The following is a 17244-nucleotide window of genomic DNA, read 5'->3' on the forward strand; positions in this document are numbered from 1 at the left end:
GCCCGGCGTCCGCAGGGTACTAGGGGCGGGGTCTGCGCGATGGCGTCACGGGGGCGGGGCCTCCGGCGCGGGAAGAGGCGGCGGGAGAATGGAGGTGGAGGAGAGCGGCGGTGGCGCGGGAGAGCGCGGGGCCCAGGACCCTGCCCCCGCCCCCAGCAAGGGCCCGGGCAGCGCCGGCCACTACGAGCTGCCGTGGTGAGGGCCCAGACCGTGAACGATGGGTGCTCTGGACGGGTGGGTGGGCGAGTTGGCGGGCCGTGGCCCCGGAGGACCCTCGGGGCGGGAGCTCGTTCTAGGGGGTCCTCACCGGAGCAGGAGGCCCCGTGGGGGCATCGAGTAAATTCGAATTTGCAGAGGGCAAGGGACGAGCGTCGGTGGCCACGTCTGGGCTCAGGAGTGGCCTGTCTGAACTCTGGAAGCGGGGTCTTGGCCGGAGCAGAGCTCGTTGTGGTCATAGCTGCCCCCCGGGACCACCACTGGCCCTTTGCGGCTGCTCCGACGGCGGGAAGCGTCCGATCGGTTCCGAACTCGGGGTTGTGTGCGGAAGGCGCATCCGGGGTCGCTGAGAGGAGCTGGTGACCTGGAAGGTGACCCGGAAAGTCACCTGCCGGGGGCACAGGTGTGGTGTGGACGATCCGCTCCGGTTCCACCGCCTCTGCGCGTGGGGATAGTTTACTCTCCGCACTCCGTGCGTGCCCACTCCTACAGCCCACCCCTGTCCTGAGCAGATGCCTAAATGGGGCGCAGTGTAGCTTCCTAGAACATCTGTAGCAGCATTGCTCGGTCCCCCAGCCACTAGCCCCTCGAGTCCACTGACAGCCCTAGAAATGCGGCTGGTCCCAGCTGAGATGGTCCCTGAGTGTACAAAACACAGCGGAGTTCCCGGACTTGGTATTAGAAAAATCTCATTCGTAATTGTTATGTTGATTCCATGTGGAAAATGTTAATCTTTCAAATAGATCAGGTTCAAAAAATTATTAGTAAAATTAACTTCCACCTATTTTCTTTTTACTTTTTTTTTTTTTAAGATTTTATTTATTTATTTGACACAGAGAGATCACAAGTAGGCAGAGAGGCAGGCAGAGAGAGAGGGGGAAGCAGGCTCCCTGCTGAGCAGAGAGCCCGATGCGGGGCTCAATCCCAGAACCCTGAGATCATGACCCCAGCCGAAGGCAGAGGCTTAACCCACTGAGCCACCCAGGCACCCCTCTTTTTACTTTTTTAAAAAATATTTTTGCTCATTTATTTGAGAGAGCATATGCACATGTACGGGGTCTGGGGGGGCTCGATCTCAGGACCTTGAGATGATGACCTGAGCTGAAGGCAGACGCCTAACCCACTGAACCACCCAGGCGCCCCTCTTTACTTTTTAATGGGGTCGCCAGCAGGTGTAAAATTACATATGTGGCCTGAATTACATTTCTTATGCGTGACACTACTTTAAATGCTTAGGATATCTCATTATACAAAACACACTCTGCTGTCCTGAGCTTCCATTTGATAGGGAAAAAAGAAAGAACAAACCAGTAGATAATGGAGTATCTTTGATGGTGACAGGTGGTGTGCGGTAAATGACTCTGGTAGTCAGGGAAGGCCTTTGATGAGATGATATTTGAGCAAAGACGGGAGCTCAGGGAGTGAGCCAAGCGGCAACGTGGAGAAAGCTTTCAGGCAGGGGGAACCCTTGTGGAGGCCCCAAAGGACCAGCATGTTTGCCATGTCCACGGTCTAGCTCAAATTTCCCGACATTCCTAGGTGCTGATTCCACAGCCCCGGGTTTCTGGAACCTGGTTAGCACTGTAGGAGGATCGTCTCAGCTCTCCGTGCTGCTGGTAGGAAAGGCCTTTACAGCAAGAACCATGTCTCGCTCCTTTCTGTACTGTCCACGTTGCCTCCCCCTAAGATCTCGAGCTCCTTATACAGTGCTCGGCACCTGGGAAGGACTGAGTATGAACAAGAAATGAATAGCAACAAGCACGCTCTATCTGCTGGTCTTGGAGGGGAGCTCTTTATTCACCGCAGCGTGAGGCAGACAAGATTTTTTGCGCGTAGCTGCTTCTGCAGCAGAACTCGGCCCATAGCCAGTGCAAGCTGAGGGTAAATCAGAGAGTGTCATAAAGGGCAGAGGAAGTGCTGATGGTCAGATTGTTACAAATCGGCTGCCACTTCTGTTCTCCAAGCTAAAGAAAGTCATTTGCTCATAACATGGCTTGCTTATTCATTTGAAGGAGAGAGGTATGGGGACTCCTGGGCGGCCCAGGGGATGGAGCATCCGACTCGTGGTTTCGGCTCAGGTCGTGAATCTCAGGGTCATGGGATCGAGCCCCGACTTGGGTTCTGAGCTCACTGGGGAGTCCGCTGAGTCTGCTTGAAGGGTCTCTCTCTCTCTCTCTCTCTGCCTATCCCCCTATTCGTGTGTGTGCACGTGCTCTCTCTCTCTCTCTAAAACAAATCTTTGAGAGAGAGAAGTATTGATCCGAGTAAGCCACTAGCCCGTCCACTTCCCATAGCCTTGTAGGATCACAGGGCAGACCTGTGGTTACTGTCTAGCCAGCCCTACTGGGCACCGGGCACCAGTCTGCAGAAACTGACAGGTAAGGGATAGGACGGGAGCTCGGCTGCACCCGGGTCTGTCGGATCGGATGGTGTCAGCGCCTCGTGTGCTGAGCTTCTGCTGTGATGGGCGCCCATGCTGCGGCCCATTGTCACGGCGCTCCAGATGGCCTGCTCTGGCCCCTCTCCAGCAACAACAGGTGTGTCTCCAGGTCTCAGGTTTAAAGGCTTCGGTGTACAATTCTTACGCACTTAGCATTTCCATTGGCGCTTGGGTTACCTCTTTAAGTTTAAAACCTGCAGCATTTACTGTGCTTAAATTGCACGTGTATAACTTTCCGACAGAGCCCTCAGGAAGGGCCTTTAGTGCTTTGCTCCTGAGCCCTGAGGTGAAAATAGTCACATCTTTACGCATTTTCTTTCTTCTATTTTTTCTTTATGCGTTTTCTTAAAAACAGGGTGGAAAAATACAGGCCAGTGAAGTTGAATGAAATTGTTGGGAATGAAGACACAGTGAGCAGGCTGGAGGTGAGTGGGTATTTTTTGGTTTTTTTTTTTTTTGGAGATGGTCTTAGGTCGTATTATGTGGTTTTGACAAGCTCGAGGAAGGCATTTGGAGGAAGACGGCCAAGGTAGTGAGGGACGGGGTGGGCCACAAATGCAGAAGAATCGAGGGATTGCGAGCTGGTCAGTTTGGAGAAGACCGGAAACCGTGGTGGCTACCCTCACGTGTTTGAGGCGCCGGCTTCTTGGAGAGGGGTTCTCTGACCTATGGTTCTAGAGCCGCCATGGCAGACTTTTTCCCGTAAAGGCTGACGAGCAGTATCTTAGGCTTTGCAAACCCTATAATGGCTTTGTCTAGTATTCTTAATTTTTTAAACAATTCTTTGAAATCATAAAATCAGGGCACCTGGGTGGCTCAGGGGGTTAAGCCTCTGCCTTTGGCTCAGATCATGATCTCAGGGTCCTGGGATCGAGCCCCACATCGGGCTCTCTGCTCGGTGGGGAGCCTGCTTCCCCCCTCCTCTCTGTCTGCCTCTCTGCCTACTTGTGATCTCTGTCTGTCAAATAAATAAATAAATAAAATCTTTAAAAAAAAATCATATATGGGGCGCCTGGGTGGCTCAGTGGGTTAAGCCGCTGCCTTCGGCTCAGGTCATGATCCCAGGTCCTGGGTTCAAGCCCTACATCGGGCTTTCTGCTCAGCAGGGAGCCTGCTTCCTCCTCTCTCTCTGCCTGCCTCTCTGCCTACTTGTGATTTCTCTTTGTCAAATAAATAAATAAAATCTTTAAGAAAAAAAAAATCATATAATCATTCTTAGCTAGGGGGCTTATAAAAACAGGCTCTGGGGCGCCTGGGTGGCCCAGTCCATTGAACATCTGACTCTTGATTTCGTCATGATCTCGAGGTCATGGGAAGTCTGCTTCGGATTCTGTCCCTTTCCATCTGCCCTTCCTGCTGATGTTCCCTCTCTCTATCTCTCTAAAATAAATAAATCTTTTTTTTTTTTTTTTAAGATTTTATCCATTCGTTTGACACAGAGAGAGCGCACAAGCAGGGGGAGCGGCAGGCAGAGAGAGAGGGAGAAGCAGGCTCTCCTCAAAGCAGAGAGCCCAATGCGGGGCTGGATCCCAGCACCCTGGGATCCTGACCTGAGCCGAAGGCAGATGCCCAACCATCTGAGCCATCCAGGTACCCCTAAAATAAATAAATTAAAAAAAAAAAGATAAACAGGGCTCAGGCTGGATTACCCCCCCCTTCCTACCAACCCCCCTCCACCATAGTTTGCCAGCTCCTGCCTAGAGGGACTAAGTGACAGCATAGCCAACTTCAGGATGACAGGAACAGGAGTGAGCAGAAGTGTGCACCATAGGGCAAGCTTTGAAATGTCGCCCTAGAGCTCTTTGGGTGGAATCTAGAAGGCCAGCTACTGTGAGACATCACGGAGATAGTCTCTGCAGGAAAGGGGACTTAGACTCTAACAGCTACCAAGGTATTTATTTATTTTACAAATGAGTTCATTTTACAAATGTTTGCAGGCCAGATAGGTGCACTGTTCGGAGCTGCTGATATAATGGTGAACCTAATAGATAGGACCCCTGCTTGTGTGGGCCTTAGTCTCAGGGGTCAAAGTCCACAGGCCATGTGGCGAGCACTCTGCCGGAGGGGAGGGGGGTGCTGTGGAAGCACATGGGGTGCAGGGCGTTAACCTGCTCCCAGTATCTTAGTTCTCGTGGAAGAAGGGACAGGGACGGCAAAGCTAAGTAAATGGGAGTTAGCCAGACTTAGGGGGGCAGGAGCAGAGGGAGGCAAGGCAAATGGGAATAGCATGTGCAAAGGCCCAGAGGTGAGAGAGCTTAGCTTGTTGGGGGTGGGCTGATGCCATCTGATTGGAATATGGAGTAGGGCTTTCCAGACATTAAGGGGTGGATGAATTGCCTGGGGGCATCTCATTAAAAATGCAGATCCTGATCCAGGGAGTGGGGCCGGGGTCTGCATTTCTTTTTATTTTTTATTTTTTTAAAGACTTTTTGTTTATATATTTAACAGAGAGGGACACAGCGAGAGAGGGAACACAAGCAGGGGAGTGGGAGAGGGAGAAGCCGGCTTCCCACGGAGCAGGGAGCCCGATGTGGGGCTCGATCCAGGACCCTGGGATCATGACCTGAGCCAAAGGCAGACGCTTAACAACCAAGCCACTGAGGCGCCCTGAGAGTGTACATTTCTGACTCGGCCCTGGGGATGTCGATGTTCCCAGTTTGTGGAGCCCACAGAGGAACAGGGGCATGGAGTGTTTGTATTGGGGTGTGGGAATGAGCTGGTGAGGTGGGCAGGGCCTCCTGAACCCTATATAAGAGTTGGGGCTCACAGGAGTCATCCGAGGGCTGCGTCAGGTGCAAATGTTTTGATAAATGGGCGTTCTAGAAAGTTGGCCGCAGGTCACAATAGAGAAAATGCATGGGTGTGGCACAGGGTTAGCGGACCTGGAGACCAGTTAGTTAATGGTCAGTTAAAAACCATCCAGGCAAGAGGTAAATGGGAGAAGGAGACGGCAGTGGGGCTGAAAAGAAGGACGTGGAAACAGAGGAGAAGGAATGGCCAAGCCTCTGTGATTGAGGCGCTGTGTGTGCAGCCAGGGGAGCGCGGGAGGCCCAGTCAAGGATGACCGTGACTTCCAGGTTCCTGGCGTGGCCTAGGTAGGGTTGATGGCACTGAGGGCCCACGTGAGGGGAAGCACGGGTGGCCCCTGGGTACGGGCAGTGGGGAATTCGTTTCGGGATATGCAGAGCTGAGAGTTTCATGGGGCATCCACATGGAGAACTCTGTGGCCGGGTCACCATGCGGGCCCCTGGGGCTGGGGAGGCTTGGCACCACGGGTCTCCAGATTAACCGGTTCGGACACACCTTTGTTCTTCCAGGTCTTTGCAAGAGAAGGAAACGTGCCCAATATTATCATTGCTGTAAGTCCCCCGTCCTGGCCCTGTTAAAGGTCTTGGAGTCTCACTTTCTCCCCAAGAGCTTCAGTGCACAGAGCTTCCTTGTCCCAGGGGCCCACGGTCACCAGAGCCCTTGCCAGTCCCCTTGGCAGAGGGAAGCATTGGCCCCAGTTGGTCGGGGGGTCCTGTGGGCGGGAGGCTGTGTTGATTTGATGTGTGCGGGGTGTGGGGGGGTGTTGGGGAGAAGTTCGAAGGGGAGGTGAGCGCAAACGGCGAGGGACAGGAGCTCGGGAGCGAAGGCAAGCTCATGCTGTCAGCCTCGAGCCCTTGCGGTCTCCTCCCCAGGGCCCCCCAGGAACCGGCAAGACTACAAGCATCCTGTGTTTGGCACGCGCCCTGCTGGGCCCCGCATTCAAGGATGCTGTTTTGGAGCTCAACGCCTCCAATGACAGGTACACCTGGGAGTTTGGACCGCGTGATGGGTGGCGAGTGTTTGACGTTTGAGCTGTCATAGAAACCGCCTTTTTGCAGGTCTGTGTTGTACTTGGGGTTTGTCTCACCCGCTTTGTGTTTTCCTTTGATCCTTCCCCGTGAACGAGAACGGGCGTCACTTGCCTGTCCACGTAGCATCGTAAGCACTGACTTGCCGGCTTCCTTATTTTATTTTATTTTTTTTTAAGATTTTATTTATTTATTTGACAGACAGAGATCACAAGTAGGCAGAGAGGCAGGCGGAGAGAGAGGGAGGAAAGCAGGCTCCCCGCTGAGCAGAGAGCCCGATGTGGGGCTCGATCCCAGGACCCCGGGATCATGACCTGAGCAAAGGCAGAGGCTTTAACCCACTGAGCCACCCAGGCACCCCTCAAACAAGCATCTTTAAAGATGAGCGAATACTGTCTCATGGCGTGTTAGCAAAACAGGATGGTCCACGTTCTGGTCAGAAGATATTAGGGAATGAAGTCCTCCCTGTTGAGTGACCGGTCGGCTGAAAATATATTTATTTTTTGTCTGTAGATCTATGTTGTTCACTCCTTGATGCTAAAGTTCGAGGAAATTCACCCACGATTTTGGCATCAGAGGACCCCATGCTCTGAGATGGTGTGACTGTGGTCAGTTTCACAGCCCGAAGTGCTGCCCTTCGCCTCTCTGTGGCCATTTTCTGATTGGTCTAATAATATGGAATGTTCCCTGTCGTTTGTTTTCATCTTTTGTGAGTGGAAAATGAAAACGTTTTGAACTTTCAGCTGCGGTCCATGAATGCCTTAAAAAACAAAGATGGTGTATTTGAACTTCTTTTGTAGCTTCTAGAGAGTGCGGTGCCCTTAGCAACGCAAAACATTGGAGGATGGGGCGGGCCAGGGGGACAGTTTTCCCTCCTACGCAGCATCCTAGGCAAGTGCAACAGTCTTGCGTTTTCATAAGACTTTTATCTTTTTTGTTGTTGTTTTTAGCGTAGTTGGGAATGATAAGGAACAAGGAAATAGTCACTCGGATGATGACATTGCCATTTTCGTTTCAAAACACAGGAAGAGTAAGGTCATAGAGACCTCGTGACGTATCTCAGATTATCAAACGGTCCGGGGAACTCGCAGGGTAATTGCAAGAGAAAATGCCTCTCTTGCTACCAAAAGGAACAAGTGAATTTGATCTTCGTTTTGTTGGAGGACCTCCAAGAAGGAATAAAAGTAGTGAAACGTTAATCCTGATACACAGAACTGCCCCGAAAACTTACAAATTACAGTCGTGTGCGTGGTGCTGTGTTCTGGGGGTTAGAAGCCCCCTGAGGGTACGTGGGTCTCTCTGGGAAGGCGGCAGGACAGCGAGGCCTTGTTGTTTCAGGGGTATCGATGTGGTGAGGAACAAAATCAAAATGTTCGCCCAGCAGAAGGTCACGCTTCCCAAAGGACGGCATAAGATCATCATCTTGGACGAAGCAGACAGGTAGGGACCGAAGCAGACAGGTAGGGACGAAGCAGACAGGTAGGGACGAAGCAGACAGGTAGGGACCGAAGCAGACAGGTAGGGACGGAAGCAGACAGGTAGGGACGAAGCAGACAGGTAGGGACGAAGCAGACAGGTAGGGACCGAAGCAGACAGGTAGGGACGAAGCAGACAGGTAGGGACGAAGCAGACAGGTAGGGACCGAAGCAGACAGGTAGGGACCGAAGCAGACAGGTAGGGACCGAAGCAGACAGGTAGGGACCGAAGCAGACAGGTAGGGACGAAGCAGACAGGTAGGGACCGAAGCAGACAGGTAGGGACCGAAGCAGACAGGTAGGGACGAAGCAGACAGGTAGGGACCGCTTTGCCAAGTGCACAGTGACCTCGATTCCTCGTCTCTTATCAGGCTTTAATTAAAGCGGGCGGAGAGCTCTCTCCCCTCTGCACGACCGTGGCAGGCCGGCTTATCACATCTTCCAAAAGCAATTTAACAGGGACCTGACACCTTATCTTCATTGGGCGACTTAGGAACATCCGTGGAAGACCGTGTCAGTGAATGGGTTCATTCCAGCTTCCCGGGAATGATTTAAATGGTATCTCTGTCTATCATGGTCAGTACACATGACATCAAATTTACCATTTTAACCACTTCAAAGAAAAAAAAAGATTTTAGTATTAGGGAGGGAGGGAAGGAGGGGGCACGAGTGCAGGGAGGGGCAGAGCAAGAGGGAGAAGCAGACGCCCCACTGAGCAGGGAACCCCACAGAGGCAGGGCTTGATCCCAGGACCCCAGGACCATGACCTGGACTTGAGGGTGCCCAGGCTCTCTGGGGAGGGCTTTGTGTCCAGCGGGCCCTGGGCCCTGGTTGCAAACTGCCTGCTTGCGTTTTTCTTCTCAGCATGACTGATGGAGCCCAGCAAGCCTTGAGGAGGACCATGGAAATCTACTCCAAAACGACTCGCTTTGCTCTCGCCTGTAACGCTTCCGATAAAATCATAGGTGAGGGTCAGCTCTGGGCGGCTTGGCCTCCACCTGGGGTGCTCATGTTGGCTCTTTAGCTGCAGAAGGGTAGGGCGTTTTGGGTTGCCTACCACGGGCCGAGCACTGCAGAATCAACTTTTTCATTTGATCTTACATACTTGTATGTGAAGGTCTTCTTAACTCCACATTAGAGAGGAGAAAACTGGAGCTCAGAGAGGTTGAGTAGTTTGGCCAAAGTCACACAGCATGCAGAAGAGCTGGGACTGGAACCCCGGGTCTGTCGAGCTCTGGCACCATCGTGGGCACACGTGACATTTCGCTGGCCTGGGTACAGTGTCACGGTCACTGCCTTGCCCCAGACGCTCTCCTGTACTTCCTGTGCACTGGGAGCTTGGCACATACATACTCAGTCCACACCCGCGGCTTTGTCGTCACCGGGGACTGCCTCCCCTGTGCAAGCTCGCCCGTCAGTCCGCTCTGACCTTGGGCCTGGCCCTCCCTCCCCCGAAGTCTGTCTGCTTCCTCACCCCTTTGCCCCCCGCCCATCTCAGCTTCCTGCCCGGGGCACTTTGTTCCCTTTGCGATGCCCACAGCAGCCTCTGTCCCGCTTTGGTTCTCTCTCCCCATTTCTCCCCCCTCTTGCGTCACGTCCGCCCCGCTGACCTCCAGCCTGTGTGAGCAGAGCCCCCGGACTCGCCCTTCTGCACCCAGGCCACGGCTCGCAGCCGCAGACCAGCGTGTGGTCGGCCACGCTGCACCGCGAGGTCCCAGTTCCCAGCCGTGGCGGGCCTGCCGTGGCACCAGGAACCCTTCTCGTCCTTCCACCCGTCCCAGATGCTCACAACTTCTTCATTGACCCGTTCAGCCGTCACTCGGCCCACACTGACACTTGCTCTACACGGCGCGGGGGGCGAACATGGGCCGCTGGGTGAGAACGTTCTCGATCTTCAAGATCACCAGTGTAGTGACTGACGCACGTGTGAGGGCGGGAGTGGTATCCTGCCTAGAGACCCCCGCCCCAGGTGCCTTTCGCACGGGGCTGCGCATGCACGCGTGCGTTCGGTGATTGACACCGTGGTCGTGGGCAGAGCGTGCCGGCCCTCCCCGGTCAGTTTGTCTGACCCGCGCAGCAGCCCGGCCTTTTTTTTTTTTTTTTTTTTTTTAATTTCTAAAGAGCTGTAACAGCCATGTGAGTGAAGTCACAAAAAATATTTCTTAGTGTTAGAGGAAATAGCTCAAGATCAAATCGCCACAGTTGATTTTTATTTTCTTTTTTGAAAGATTTTATTTTTGACTCATCTCCACACCCGGTGGGGCTCAAAGTCACAACCCTGAGATCGAGGGCCATAGGCCCGACTGACCGAGCCAGCCTGGTGCCCTGCCCCAGAGGTGATTTTTACACTCTTTGTCATGGACCCTTAGTGGGGGTCCTGGACTCATGCCAGTGACAAGAGAGACACCCGTGCTCTGAGGGAGCCCATGCCGCCTTATTCTGACACGGATTTAAATTCTGGGGGCCCTGGAGGGCCTGGCTGGCTTGGTTGGAGGAGCAGGTGACTCGTGATCTCGGCGTTGTTAGTTCGAGTCCCGCACTGGGGTGGGGACTACTTAAAAATAATGATAATAAATTCTGCGAACTCAGCTTTCAGTGTTGCGCACAAGAGAGAAATCTAAGGGAAACTTTTAGTGTAGCTGGAATATTAATTGCTTTTAATTATGAACCTCTTATCGATGCTGATAAGCCAAATACATAATTAAGATTCTGTGGTGGAGTTTCCTGATTTCGGATACACTGAAATAGACTGACTCATAGGACTCCCACGTTTCCTTAATGCACATAAATTTACAGGAGTGCATTCCTTGGAAGTGTGCGTGTGCACGGGGGATGGGACACAGGCCAGATGGGGGCCTGGAGACTATGGAGAAGCTGTTGTCCCAGTCTAAAGCGAGGGGCAGGGGCGGCGTCCAGAATCCCGGACCCACCTCTCTAGTGGCTGTCTGTCCTGGCTGTGGTCAGAGTCTCCTGGGGAGCCTTAGAGAAACCACGCCCATGTCCCTGCTCACCCTGGACAGGCGGGTGGGGACACCAAGCTCACACTCACACAGTGACCAGAAACCCCACACTGACTCACCGGCCCGTAGTGGCTCCTGGGTGTCTTGATCCCAGAGGGTCTTTTCCCCTTCTAGAAGCCGAGGCTAGCCAAGGCCATCCAAAGCCATCCGGGGCAGTGCAGGGGAGGCTCGCTGGTTGATGCTTTGAGCCAGCGGAGAGCCGTGGCTGGGGAGGGAGCGTTGGTGCCACTGTGGCTGGTGCGTGTCCCGAGCAGGGGCTTCCTAGCACGAGGGGGGTGTCCAGGCGGGGGTCCTGGGGCTGTCAGGGATGCGCCAGCCTCTACGATGAGCCTGACCCTCCTGTCCTGATCAGAGCCCATCCAGTCCCGCTGTGCTGTCCTCCGCTACACGAAGCTGAGCGACGCCCAGGTCCTCGCCCGGCTGCTGGCGGTGCTGGAGCAGGAGAAGGTCCCCTACACCGACGACGGCCTGGAAGCTGTCATCTTCACAGCGCAGGGAGACATGAGGCAGGTGCGTGCCATTGAGGCCCCTCGGCCACCTACCTCCGGGGCTGCGTGTGCCTTGTTCTGGGGGGGCCGTTGTGCAGAGACATGGACCCTGCTCACTGGGGCAGACCTGGGAGGAGGGTGGTCTGGTCGGACCCCGGTGTTGGGGGGGTGGCGATGGTCAGGACTGAAAATCGCCTTCCACGTGTGCTTGTGTCTTCCACAGGCGCTGAACAACGTGCAGTCGACCTTCTCAGGATTCGGCTTTATTAACAGCGAGAATGTGTTCAAGGTACTGGAGCCCGTGGGGCCCCTGGGGGTTCTGCAGAGCTGGTTGGCAGCGGCAAGTGGGCGCCCTGGGGCGGTGCTGGGGCCCCTCCGTGCACCCTGCCGATCGGAGGGTCTTGGGAGCGCCCCGCATGTGGGGAAGTGGAAGTGCTGGTGCACCCCAAGGGGCCTCATGCCGCCCCACGCCCAGGGGTTCTCAGATCTGGGAGCAGAGTGGGGGCAGAGGACACAGGCTCCCCGCTGCCCCAGGGATTGTCCCACTGCTGGAAGGCCGGAGGGGCCACCGAGCCCTGCTGCCCGCCTCCCACGCTTACCAAGCTGAAGGACAGAGACTCCCACTCTCTGGCTGGCCAAGGTTTTTGTCCTGGGAATGCTTTTGAAAACCACTGACCCATCCTGACAACCTGCCTGTCTTACACTTCCCCCCTTACTTGGGGATAAAACCCGGGTGGGGCTGTCCATGCGTTCAGACCATGGCTATTCCTAGCAAGTTTGTGGGTAAAGAAAGCTGCTTGGGAAGCCTGGTTCGCCCCTGGTGCTGACTGTGTTTTCAGGGACGCTCTGGGACACTCTAGTCTCCACTCCTTCAGGCTCTGGGCGTCCTGGCGCAGACCTTCAGGGCTCTGGAAAGCACGATTTCTGGGGGGAGTTAACGGAGCTGAGAGGTTCTAGGGTGCGTGGGGCTGGGGGAGAAGCAGAGGGTTTCCTTTAGAAGTTGTAGCTAGGGGCGCCTGGGTGGCTCAGTGGGTTAAGGCCTCTGCCTTCAGCTCAGGTCATGATCCCAGGTCCTGGGATTGAGCCCCGCATCGGGCTCTCTGCTCGGCGGGGAGCTTGCTTCCTCCTCTCTCTCTCTCTGCCTGCCTCTCTGCCTACTTGTGATCTCTCTCTCTGTCAAATAAATTTAAAAAAAAAAAATCTTTAAAAAAAAAAAAAAAAGAAGAAGTTGTAGCTAGAGGGCGGGGCACCAACCCTTGATCTCGGGTTGTGATTTCGAGCCCAGCGTTGGGCACGGAGACGACTTTAAAAACCTAAAAACGTGGGGTTTTTTGTTTTATTTAAATTCAGTTAGCCAACGCAGTGCATGGTTAATTTTAGATGTCTCCTTCAGTGATTCCTCAGCTGCATAAAGAAGAAGTTTTAAATGTGGGTCCCGAGGTGGAGGGTGGGGGAGGGGCCAGCCCCAGGCTCAGGGACACCTGCACCTCGGCCCCCGGGCCCGTCTTCACGCTGACATGCTGAGGTGCGGGACCCTGTCCCAGGAAAGCCTGTTTCCATTCCAGGCGGGAGGCTGGTCCCAGTTCTTAAATAGATTATGAGTGGTTCTGGGCGAGCGGTCCTCCGAGGGACCCAAGGTGTGTGTGACTGATCGATGGCTTTTCATGTGACAAGAGGTTCCTGTCCGCCCCGTGTTCACCCCCCTGGTGCTTGGGCTGTCTGTAATGACGGGGTCAGAACTTCCTGCCCAGCGAGGAAGGCTGACACCATCCTCCGGTGACTCGCTTGGTCGTGACGGGGCCTTCTGGGGTCCTGTTGGCCAGAGAAGGCGATGGCACACGCTGGTGTGTGTCCAGGCTCCCCCTCAGCCCCTGACCGGCCTTTCTCTCCGGTTTGCTCAGGTCTGCGACGAGCCCCACCCCTTGCTGGTGAAGGAGATGATCCAGCACTGTGTGAACGCCGACATCGACGAGGCCTACAAGGTGGGCGTCCCTCCTCCTTCCCTGACTCGGGAGGTGCAGGGGACTTCGCTCCCGCACGTCGCTCCCCTCTGTTCTTAGAGTGAGACGAGGAGTTGGGTGCACCCCACAGGAGGAGGTGGATTCTGGGAGGCTGGATTCCTTGCTCTAAATCACTGTTGACAGGCATTCAACCCGCAGTTTGGAGCCCCGTCTTTGTCCTATAATTATATGCTCCACGGGGGAACGTTGTCCCCCCAAGACCTGACGAGAGACCAGCCCAACTCCTTACATTTCCGTGACGCTGCCCGTGTCGGCCGAGGGAGACTTGGCCCTCCGTCCCCCCGAAGGACAAGGAATGGCGTTCTGGGACCCAGTGGTCCCTGGTCATCCAGGAGAAGCAGGACCCAGGGCTTCCGGTCTCATGTGGAGCCTGGTCCCGTGTGCGGATTCCGGGGGGTATCGTCACAGTTCAGGTGACCCTCAGGTCCCCAAGGGTGGCAGTGGTACAATTTAAGGCCACTGGTCCCATCCTAGCGGGTTTCCCTCCCCCTGCTCCCACCAAACTAGGCCAGAAGTGGGCTGGGTTTAGGGCAGGGCCAGATGTCATTCAAGGGGTGAAAAAAAAATAGAAAATAAAAAAATAAAAAAGTAAAAACCAAAGGGCGAGGTGGGGAGACTGAGGCAGAGACCCAGGCACACAACCCAGAGGCAGCCTTCAGATTTAGGGACCCAGAGCTTCCGTGCCCCCTGCATCCACCCCAAGATGCCACAGCAAAGGCGAGACAAGGGGCCCCAGACCCCGTCCCACCAGACCCGGTCGCCTGAGTGGGCTGAGCGGGGCTGGAACCCCCCGGCCTGGACGCCTACAGGGCAGGAGGCCAGGACCCTGCTCCCGTGGAGACCTGGTGGAGGCTCGGCCTGCAGGGTGCGCACTTGAGCCCAGCCCTTAGGGAGCACCAGGCAGGCAGATGCTGCTTCCGCTTCCCCTCCGGTGCTCACTGGGGTGGTTCATGTCACTTTTTAGGACCCGTAGATAGAGCCACGACGTGGGTGTCATAGGAGACCATGCAAAGCATTTTTACTTTTATTCATGAGAGAGAGACGGAGGGCACGAGCGAGCAGGGGAGGAGCGGAGAGAGAGCAACAGGCAGACTGCGCTGAGCTCAGAGCCCGCTGCGGGGCTTGATCTCAGAACCCTGAGAACATGATCTGAGCGAAACCAAGAGTCATTTGCTTAACCCGCTGAGCCCCCAGGCGCCCCGACCCTGGAATACTTTTTTTTTTTTTAAAGATTTTATTTATTTATTTGACAGACAGAGATCACAAGTAGGCAGAGAGGCAGGCAGAGAAAAAGGAGGAAGCAGGCTCCCTGCTGAGCAGAGAGCCCGATGTGGGGCTCGATCCCAGGACCCTGAGATCATGACCTGAGCCGAAGGCAGAGGCTTCAACCCACTGAGCCACCCAGGCTCCCTGCACATGTGCCTCTTAATCTCGGGATCCCCCACATTGGGCATGGAGCCCACTGTAACAAATAATAATAGTTAAAAAATAAAACATTTGCAATAGAATCTCTGCCTGTTGGGAAACTCCAGTGACCCCCAGGCGGGCTGAAGGCCGTGGCCCCCCGGTGGCTCTGCTGGATCCTGGGTCGTCAAGGATGATCTGTCCACTCCCTGCTGTGTGAGGGGCCCAAGACTTGTCCCCTCGCTCCCCTCCAGTACCCTTGTCACCCAACTGTCTATCTTCCTCTGTCTAGATTCTCGCTCACCTGTGGCATCTCGGCTACTCGCCGGAAGACATCATTGGCAACATTTTTCGAGTGTGTAAAACCTTCCAGATGGCGGAGTACTTGAAACTGGAGTTCATCAAGGTCAGTGAGAGTCTAGCAGTGGCTCTCCTGGGGAACGGGGCCACGCTGCAGTTGCTTGGTTTGGCTCCCGGGCCTGGCCCCTGGGCTCAGTGAGTGTCCCAAGGCCGGGTGGTCCTGGGGCTGGGAGCCGATTTAAGCCTGTTCTGCCGGTCAGCAGCCTGGGGTGCCCTCTGCATCCAAGATTTGTTTGTTGACTCTTAAGGTCGGGTTAATTGAGGTATAATTGACATAAAGTACAACGGAGCCTCTCAGGTACCTTCTGTTGACAAAAGTGTTCGGTCTCGTAAAGGCCACAGCCAAGGTCGGACCGGTTCTATGATTCCCCCACCTCCCAAATACATGTGCCCCTTTGTAGCCAGTCAGCTCCCCAAGCAGCCAGAAACCACCACTCTGTTTTCTCCCTGGCGGGACAGAATTTTCCAGAATGTCCTATGGAAATGACCATGGAATCAAGTAGAAGGTAGCCTTTTGAGTCTGCTTAGCTTAATGCATTTCGGGTTTGTTCATGGTGTTGTGTCTGTCGGCGGGTTGCTCCTTCTCACTGCCGAGAGGCGAACCATAGTTTGTGTGTTCACTGCTCGAAGGACACCGGTGGGTCCGGGTGTGGGTGACCGTCAATAAGGCCACTGTAAATATTTGCATATGCAAATCAGTGTGAATGTGAACATACGTTTTTCTTTTTCTCAGGCAGCTTCCCAGGAGGTGGGATGGCTTATTCTAATGGTCAGAGTGTGTTTAACTTTATAAGAAACTGGGAAACCGATTTCTGAAGCGGCTATAGTTTGTGCATTTCTCCCAGCCATGGGCGAGCGAGCGTTCCAGATGCCCCGCAGCCTAGCCAGCAGTGGCAGTGTTCGGTTGATTCTTTTTTGTTTTTTAAGATTTTATTTGTTTTATTTTAGAGAGAGTACAGGGGTAGGAGGGGCGGGTTGTAGCGGGAGAGGGAGAGAGAGAGTCTCAGGCAGACCCTGCGCCAAGCGTGGAGCCCGACGCAGGGCTCGATCTCATGACCTTGAGACCATGGCTTGAGCCAAAATCAAGAGTCAGACACACAACTGACGGAGCCCCGCAGGCGCCCCTCGTCCTGGCTTTAAGGTGCGTTTCCAACAGCTAACAGCATGTGCTGATTTGCCCTCCGTTCCCTTTAATGAAGCATCTGTTCAAATCCACTGAGTTCTTAGTTTCTGTCATTTTCTTCTTAGTGAGTTTTGAGACCTATTTCTATATCCTGGCTTCAAGTCCTTTATCAGACGTGTGTTTTCTAAGGATTTTAAAATTTTCTTCAAGCCTGGCTTTTTGGTTTTGTTTTTGTTTTTTTCTTAACCGTCCCTGACAGGGAAATACCCACATCCTTTTAGAAAAAAATAAACTGAATTTTAGACAAAACCCATGACAACCTGGAGTTCATTTTCCAGCTGAAATTTGAGTTCGCTGGATCAGTTTTAAGTAAACCACTAGTTCAAATGAAAAAAACCTTTTACTCCCTCACTTAACAACCAGCTTGACGTGTGCTTTGTTTTTCAGGAAATCGGATACACGCATATGAAGATAGCAGAAGGCGTGAACTCCCTCCTGCAGATGGCAGGGCTCCTGGCCAGGCTGTGTCAGAAGACAATGGCCCCGGTGGCCAGTTAGGGCAAGAGAACTCGTTGCTCAGGATGACGAGGGTCCTGAGAATCCTCATCGGGGAGAGGCAGGAGTCAGTGCCTACCCATCTGGAAAGAAGGCTGTGCTCGACCGTGGCCTTCACTCCACGTCCATGAGTGTCTGCAGTCAGCCTGTGACTCACAGACGTGGTGACAGGGTGACAGGGGCCCAGGGCTTGGCACCCAACCTGGGCTCATGTGGCATCTTCGTTAATAAAAACGCTATATGGTTTTGTCGGCGCTAAGGTGGCGTCGCCAGGCCACAAGGAGAACCGGCATCCCGTCTCTGAGT

The 17244-nt window shown here is 54.2% G+C and overlaps 1 protein-coding gene across 2 annotated transcripts; it reads left to right on the plus strand.

Moving 5' to 3' along the window:
- The first annotated feature begins 47 nt into the window (after window positions 1–47).
- RFC2 (replication factor C subunit 2) lies at window positions 48–17221 on the plus strand. Of its 2 annotated transcripts, XM_047714001.1 has the most exons (11): window positions 48–195; window positions 3012–3081; window positions 5974–6015; window positions 6337–6443; window positions 7831–7932; window positions 8832–8932; window positions 11340–11497; window positions 11699–11764; window positions 13377–13457; window positions 15193–15306; window positions 16831–17221. In XM_047714001.1, exons 1-11 carry the CDS (start codon window positions 89–91, stop codon window positions 16939–16941), a joined length of 1059 nt encoding a protein of 352 aa, XP_047569957.1. In that variant the 5' UTR covers window positions 48–88; the 3' UTR covers window positions 16942–17221. The 2 variants fall into 2 exon arrangements, with proteins under 2 accessions (XP_047569957.1, XP_047569958.1); XM_047714002.1 differs by lacking the exon at window positions 7831–7932.
- The last annotated feature ends 23 nt before the right edge of the window (window positions 17222–17244 follow it).

This window comes from Lutra lutra, chromosome 18 (assembly GCF_902655055.1).
Source record: "Lutra lutra chromosome 18, mLutLut1.2, whole genome shotgun sequence".
Taxonomy (NCBI): Eukaryota; Metazoa; Chordata; class Mammalia; order Carnivora; family Mustelidae; genus Lutra; species Lutra lutra.

Coding starts and splice junctions, on each gene's coding strand:
- RFC2 (XM_047714001.1), top strand. CDS start 89: ATGGAGGTGGAGGAGAGCGGCGGTGGCGCGGGAGAGCGCGGGGCCCAG. Junction 7,933..8,831: donor ATCTTGGACGAAGCAGACAG/GTAGGGACCGAA, acceptor TTTTCTTCTCAG/CATGACTGATGGAGCCCAGC. Junction 11,765..13,376: donor ACAGCGAGAATGTGTTCAAG/GTACTGGAGCCC, acceptor CGGTTTGCTCAG/GTCTGCGACGAGCCCCACCC.